The sequence below is a fragment of the Arvicola amphibius genome, chromosome 7, assembly GCF_903992535.2.
Source record: "Arvicola amphibius chromosome 7, mArvAmp1.2, whole genome shotgun sequence".
Classification (NCBI taxonomy): Eukaryota; Metazoa; Chordata; class Mammalia; order Rodentia; family Cricetidae; genus Arvicola; species Arvicola amphibius.
Genome location: NC_052053.1, coordinates 116,941,460 through 116,949,564, shown reverse-complemented (window position 1 = coordinate 116,949,564; position 8,105 = coordinate 116,941,460). Strand labels below are relative to the sequence as shown.

General features: G+C 40.5%; 1 protein-coding gene across 1 annotated transcript; it reads right to left on the bottom strand.

Annotated features, from left to right (window-relative positions):
• Nucleotides 1-2,023: 2,023 nt before the first annotated feature.
• Clec14a (C-type lectin domain containing 14A) lies at nucleotides 2,024-7,594 on the bottom strand. The gene has a single exon (XM_038338000.1). The coding sequence runs from the start codon at nucleotides 7,463-7,465 to the stop codon at nucleotides 5,987-5,989; it is 1,479 nt and encodes a 492-aa protein (XP_038193928.1). The 5' UTR covers nucleotides 7,466-7,594; the 3' UTR covers nucleotides 2,024-5,986.
• Nucleotides 7,595-8,105: the final 511 nt, after the last annotated feature.

Below are 8,105 nucleotides of genomic sequence, written 5' to 3'. Positions count from 1 at the left end.
CTATCCAAAGTTCACCCATAATTCTTGTCTGTATTAGCAATGTGGCTTGGTACCTTTTATCAGTGAGGCATTCTCATCTTGCTTCCTCTGCATCTGGGTGACAACTGTAGACTGAGCCTTTTCTCTTCCCAGACTTCTCCTATTTTGATCGCCTTGCCTATACTTCCAGCATGTTCACCCCATATCCTGCTTTCTGGATCTATGCTTGCAAAAGACTCTATGGTCCTTCCTCCTTGCAGGTACAAAATTTCAAAGATAATGAAGATAGTACTTTACAAAGAGAAATTCCTGCCAGACAGTCTTGACAAAAGTTTTGGAAAATTAGCCATAAAGGAGAGCATCCACTGATGAAGTGGATGTTAATAACTAGCTTTCAGTAAAAAGAGAGACTGAGTAAATATTTAGGCTAATGAAAATTTGGGATAATTAATTGGTGAAATCCCCAGTTTTACAAGGTAAAAGGACTTAAATACTATTTATTTATATATATTTATATATTAAATACTATTTATTTATATATATCCATGAAATGAAAATACTATCAAACCTCATCAGCTTAGGTTAATATCAATAAGAGCACGCTATGAGAGATAAAAATAACCTTAAAATTTGTAAGGATTTCCAAATGATCCTGAATAGGCAAAAGAATCTTGAGTAAAAATAACAAAGCTGGATGTAGCATAATATTTGATTTTAAGACATAATACAAAACCATAGTAGCAATAAAGCATTGTATTGGCCCAAGAATGAGGCACCCGGACTAATGAAACAGAATAGAAGACTTAAGACACATTCAATAAATTCTCAGCTACCTGATTTTTGGCAAATTTTCCAAAACTTTATACTGAAAATGTGTTGCCCTCTTTTTTACAAATAGTTCTGAGGAAACTGTATATTGTTAGGCAAAAGATTAAATCTTGACACCTATCTGTCACTTTGTACAAAACTCAACTTAAAATTGATCAAAAGCCTTACATTCTACAATTACTAGAGAAAAGCATAGCTAAACACCTTAAGATATTGGTATATGCAATGATTTTTTTTTGTATAAGTCTTCAAAGAACACAGAAAAAGTTGAAACCTTTACAAAGACTATTATGATATACCATAAAGGAAAAAAAACTTTGTAGGATGAAACTTCTCTACTTAGGCCCCAGATGTCTCCAATGGGAGAAAATGTATGCCAACTCTACAAAAAGGAGCAACTCTCCAGAACATACAAACAATAGCAAACGGAATTCAATTCAAGCTTTGTAGGAGATCTGAATAGACACTTTTCTGGAGAAGAAATAAAATAATTATTAATTTATAAAAAAACTACTCAAGATCATTTGGCATCAGAAGATCATAAATCAAATCTATAATAAGATTCCACCTCCCTCCAGTTAGAATGTCTATGAGTGATGGTAAAATAATAATAATAATGATAAACAATACTAATATCAATAATAGTAGTAAAGAAAAATGGCAAATAAAGTTGAAGATGTGAAGAGGAAGGAATTTGGCAGACTTTTGGTGGAAATGTAAACTCGTACAACTGCTGTGGAAACTGCATAACTGAAAGTAGAAATGTTATATAATCCAATTATACCACTTTGGGTATACATCTGAAGGAAATAAAATCAATGTACAAAAAAAGATACCTGTCAATCTGGACTTATTGTAGCACTGTTCTCAGTAGCTGGGATATAGCCTAAAGGCCTATGAACAGATGAATGGATAAATAAATCATGAAACAGATAACAGCAGACATGCTCCATACAAAACATGCTTGAAAATCTGTGAACCTTATTAATTTCCACAATTAATGGGTGTCCATAAAAATTATTGTGCTTGAAAAGATTTTGGTGATGAAAATGTTTTTAAGCTTATTTACAAAGATGGCTGCATAATTTTGTAAATCTACTGTACTTTTATTATAATTCCAATAGGAGGATTATATGATATGCTAAGTGTGCTTTATTAAAGTTGTTAACAAATGATCAATAAACATCAAGGACAAAAGAACATCAAAACTAATTAATTATTAGTTAAATTAACTGACTTTTAATGTATGGTCCAAACAAACAAAAAACAAAGAAAGAATACTTGAATGGAGTAGGAGAGGTTACTAGGTACAAATATTATGTGCAATCAAATGACAGCAAGTTGAATAAGAAGAAAACAGAAACATGTTCAGGGCAAACTACAGTATTATCTGGAAATGTACTTATTAACAGTTATGTAAAACAACTATATTTCTATGATTTTCATATATATATCCTTTTCTTATTTTTTCTTTTATTGAAAATAGATTCTTTGCACATATAATGTCTCTTGTCTTAGAAAGGCATAATTTAATCATTCCTTTTACAATCAAAACTTTCTTGTTCTTTAGTAATTTCAGGCATGTACAATGAATTTCAATTATCCCCACTGCTCACACCTCCCCACCCACAATTTCCTCTGATACAACACACCACTGCATCTTCTGCCCAATTCTCTTTTTAATCTACTGACTTCATTTAGGGCTCCCCAATGTGGATGCATGTAGGGATATCTACTGGGAAAATGAGCAACCCACCACGAGCCATACTCATGAAGAGGACTGATTCTTCCTCTCTCTCAACCACCAACTGCCAATAACTCCTAAATGACTGGTGAGCCCTTGTGGACCTCTCCCTTGTCCTGCATAGAACGTTGCTTTGCTTGATCTTGTGCAGTTCCTGTGTGGTCAACAGGAACTATAATTGTATGAGCACAATGGTTCTGTTATGTCCCAAAGATAGTTTTACAGCAGCTCCCCATGACTTTTGGCTCTGAATATCTGTCTGTTCCCTCTTCCATGATGAAACATGCACAGATGCCCATTTGCAGCTGGGCATTTGTTCTCTGTATTTTGGCCAGTTGTGACTCTCTTTGTTAACCACCATCCTTTGTAAAAAGCTTTCCTAATGAGGCAGTGGGAACTTCATAGATCTATGGTTATAATAATAAGTATTTGGAAGGAGGTTTGATACTATGTCTACTTTGCAAAATAATAGTACTTTTTCATGTCTAGGGCCTATGAGCTCCCTGGCCATGATTCTTGGTCATACGAGTTTCCTCCTGTAGAACATGTTTAAGCTAATTTTGAAACTGCTGGTTGTTGGTTACTCTTTTAACATTCACAGAAAACAAATGTTTAACCTCAGTATATATAATATTTAAAAAATAAAGAAAAATAAAAGAATGGTTTAATCTCAGGCTACTCTCCTTTGAGATTCTCACTAATTTAAAAAAGGAAGCATGTCAAAGTTCAACCAATAACCATTTGCCTCTAATCACAGGAAAATTCATTAAAGGACAGTTCTTAACACTGCACTTGAAAGTCTGACTTTGAGGTCTGGGATGGGAGGGAGCTTTAGCATCATCTTAATCTGTGTGGTTATGGAATGGATGACAAAAATGAAGTGGAGGTCACTGTGCATAGAGAGTAGAATAACTGAAGTGCATGCGCACTATATTTTATGCAAAAGTTGGTCTTATTGTGTAAGATATGACAGGATTTAGAGGAGGAAAAGATTGTAGGAGAGATTCCATGTGTAGTGGTAAGGAAAGAGTGAGTAGGAAACGGAAGGATGAATATGTGCGGAGGGCTTTTACTGACAAAGGAATGAACCCAAAGATGCTGAGAACATAGTAGGTAGTAGAGCAATAGTAGTAAGAACATTACCCCCAGCTACAAATATACTCAAGAGGCCATGTGCTTGACTGGCCTTATTCTACCATTGTATTAATGTTTCTGAGAAGCCAACACCATAGCCAGATATCAAAGGAAGTTCTTTGTTGTCTAGTCTGTCAAGAAATTTAAGATGTAAGCAGATAATGTTCTTTAATTCTTCCCTGATTCGTGAAGGAGAATAACAAAGGACAATAGCCAAGTGATTGGGTTGACATACGGAATTTAGAGCCCTAGATCCACTGTGTCATCTGTTGCATGTTGTGTAATAAGTTAATTATGCAATCTGTTTTATTGAAAGAATAATATAAGGTAATCCTTCCTTAATACAAAACGTTTATGTCTATTCATATACACACATATACAACCATTTATCTATGCATGTATGAATATATGTGCATATAAGTATATATGTATACATGTGTGTATGTGTTCAGTCCACTTATAGATGAGGCTATTTTTCAAGTTATAAAATCAAACAATATATTCTACTAGAATAGCTGTCACCACTACCGAGATCATATGGGGAGCAGACAACTATAATGCTAAGAACAAGTAAAACTATAATACATAGCTGAGGAGTAGAGAAATTTGGGATGAATCATTTACTCATGTAGTTATTAACTCTAGCTTTGAATTGAAGAACCTTAACAGTTGTTAATTCATATTAGTTTGTGATTTTATTTATCTGTAAGAATTTAAAATTATATCCAAAATATGATACAATCTAACTATGAATTTATTACTTCAATATTAAAGCATATAATTATGTTTATAACATAGATTCATATATTGAGCTGTCTTAATTTTCTGGATTATTTTATAATTGGCTATTTGCTTACATTAAATTAACTTTCCATGATATTCACAGTACAATCAATAGTATAAAAAGTGATTCTAGAGAAATATAGCCCCGGTTTTATCCTACTTTAATTTCCTCCCATGGGTTTGTTTATTTCTGTATCACTTCACATACTAACTTTTACAACACCTAAAAAAAAATCTTTCCACTAACTGAATGTTCTCCAAGTCCTTTCGGTTTCACCAAATAGTTATTTTTATTATGCCTTAATTATTTACCACACAAATGTGTGATTTTTATTATTTAATACCTCAAGTCATAACAAGATGACAAGTTTTTATTTATCATTTCTTACACTTTAATTATATGGAGAACTGTTTCACATAGTTTTGCCTGTGAAGACTCTTGTTCAATTTTAACAACCCCCTGATGTACACACACTGTCATTGTATACACACTCTATTGAGAAGAAACAGAAATGGTTTGACATTCAGGGGTCCCCCCCCCCATAGATTAAATAGGGCACAAGAATCTAGCACCTTTGGAAAAAGCCAAGCTTCTTTTGCTTTAATGCACCCAGAAGATTTCAGATCAATACTTAGCATTAACGTTTTAATTGAGAATTAACATCATCGTAATTGGAAGTGAGGATCAGCATCCTGATGTCTTCAAGGTGGTTTGGAGAGGAAGGGCATTAGACTGCAAGCAGAAACATTGGAAAAGGAAGACACAAATCATTTGTTTCCTTGGGCAAGGACACACAGTAAACACTTGGATTGGTGGTCAACTGTAATTTCTTCTGGAGTCAGAAACTGGCAACACTGCACTTAGGATTTATAGCAAAGCAAACCGTCTGGGTGACTTTGAAAGCAAAGGATAAAAGAAAAAAAGGGAAACTTCATTAGTTATGAAAGAGCTAGGGTATAAGGACTTTTCCCCTCAAAGTGAATGTACTCACGCCTCTTCCCAGCAGCCAGTTACTGTCCTCAGAGTGTTGTATTCTTGGATAAGCCCCTTTCCAAAAGTCAAACACATTTTAGTCTAGATTCTCCTCAATGCTTTATTATTTGCCTCAAAATTTAAAGACAGTTTTATCTAGCCTGAATAATATAGACATTTCTTTCTCATTTTGATGGAAACAAATGTTCCAAAAATTGTGGAATTATTATTTATTTTTTTTTTTTTTGCTTTCAATACTGGAACTATCTAAGCATTTCTCCAAATTCCCCCCCCCCCCCCCAGAACCCAGGAAAATGTCTCCTTCCATTTTCCAGTCTGTGCTCCAGTACCAGCCTAAGGCCCACCACCACCTTTTCCACTTTCAGAGAATGAATGTGCTTTTCAGATTCAGCAACCTGGTGGAGTAAAGAGAATTAATTTATGGGAAGGAGAACTTCTGTACAAACCGTCATAACAGAAATCTCTTCTCTCCCCGTTTATTGGAACTGAAAGTCTGCACAAGACATGTCCATTGGGTTGTTCCCCTAGGTGTCCCCTGAGCCAAGTGAGGACCCAGCCAGGGAGGCACCCTCAGCTCGGTCTCGCAGACCACAGTCCCCAGCCTTCACCCCATTGTCAGTGCAATGTGCAGAATTGGGGCTCAAAGCAGTGGCTTCAGCATTTCTTTCCACACCCCGTGAGTCCAAAGCTCCTTTCCTTGTCCTGGAGGAAGGGTTCTTGTGGAAGCAGAGTTTGAAAAGTCCCAGCACTGTCATGGTCAAGATCACCAACACGATTACTGCTATGCTCACAAGGATGAAGACCACCGTGGAGGAGGAGTCGAAAGTCGGGACAACAGAGGGGGAAGTTGCATAGTTCATTGTGGGGCTCATGCTTCCTGAAGGCCTCATGGTAACTTTTGGCTTAGTTTGTGGGGACATATGAACAGTAGGTAAAGTACTCTGTGTTCCCCACTGAAGAATCTCGGATATAGATGTCACAAAACTGTCTTGTCCAGTGACCTGGGGCATCTCTCCTAGCTTTTCATGGACCTTGCCTGGCCATGTTCTGTTTGTCACTGGGTTGGCTGGAGTGGCTGATGCGTGCCTCGTGGGCAGCTTGGTCCCCGCAACTGTGGCCTGTCCTTCCCCTTTTGCCTCACAAGATCGTCTGTCCTTCCCCAGCTCAAAGCCTGCAGCACATTCGCAGGCGAAGTCTCCCAAGTGGTCTAGGCAGTCAGGGAGCTCCACGCACTTGCCATCACGAAGGTACCTCCCAGAGCAGGGACAGAGCACAGCCCCAGGGAAAAGCCCGTCCCAGCGAGCACCTGTCTCTTCCTGAATGCAGGTGGCCGAGACGGAGAGGTCCCCCCCGGGACATATCACACTCACCTCGGTCCCAGGAGGGCTGAAGTCCAGAGCGGAGCTGCTCAGCCGGAAGGGAGCACGAAAACTTAAGTTAGTGGCGGCTCCGGGGCGCGGCGCGGGGCACAGGGCCTCAAACTGATACTTGCACAAGTAGCCATCAGCGCGCAGGTGACAGCGCATCTCCTTCCAGCCTGCAGGCTCCACTCCCCCGGTGACCTGGAGCCCCGCGCACTTTCGCACGGTGCAGGAAAGTTGTGGTTCCTCTACCCACGGCAGCGTGTTGTCCTCCGAGTCTCCTGCGTCCGGGGGCAGCCAGGAGAAACCCCTTAAAGGCTCTTTCTCTAGGGTACAGTGGGAACGGCCGCGCTCTAGAGCCACCCAGAACAGAAGGTCCTTGGAGCCTCCGCCAGGCCCGGGACCTGCACGCAGAAGCGTGAGCACTGCACGCAATTCCGAGCCTGAGTGCACGGTGCTGAGAATCCCGCCGCGCAGGCTGCAGGCCTCCTCGGCTGCCCGCCGCTTGATGGTCGCATGGTGCAGGCTGTAGCAAGCCCCCGAGGCCGAACAGGCAGCGCGATCTGCCGTGGGGTGCTCGCCACTCCCTGGCCCGGGCCAGAAAGCAGGACAGAGGAGGCACAAAGCAAGCGCTGGCCTCATCCTGGAGACTCGGGGTGCACAAAAGCTCCCAAGTTTCTGACTTATCCAAGGGAACCCAGCTGTCTCTGGAGTCACCGCCCTCTACAGCCCTTTCTACCACCATGTGTGCCCTCCCCTCCCCTCTCCTGAACCCTCATCCCCCAGCAGCCAAAAGTCCCCACTGGATTCCCTTGGCCAACTACTTCCCCTAGGTCGTGACAGGAAATGTGTCCAAAGCCCTGCCAGGATCCGTGTGGCCCTGATTTATTCAGGGGTCAGAAACACAGCTGGCGCCTCAGCGCTGGGAACACACTGGGCCAACCCGGTCCAGTGCCCCGCGTAGATAAGCAGGAGAAAAGAGAGTTGTCACTGAGATCAAGTGAGTCTCTTTCCTTGCTCAGGACTTATCTGGACTTGGGATCTTAAAATGCAGTGATGATCTTGGGCAGGAAGAACCCTAGCAGAGGAACTTGCCTGTGACCATAAGCCCACACCCGCCCATTGTGTTTGTGTCCGGGACGTTGGAGTTGGCGTCAGTATGATTTGTAGACGGTTCCAGGCTTGGGAAGGTTTCCTGAGCGAGCAAGGGATCTTGTGAGAAAGGGCTTTCAAAACTAGAGGCCTCACTCTTAAACCACTGATTTCCAGGGACTCTGTTTAC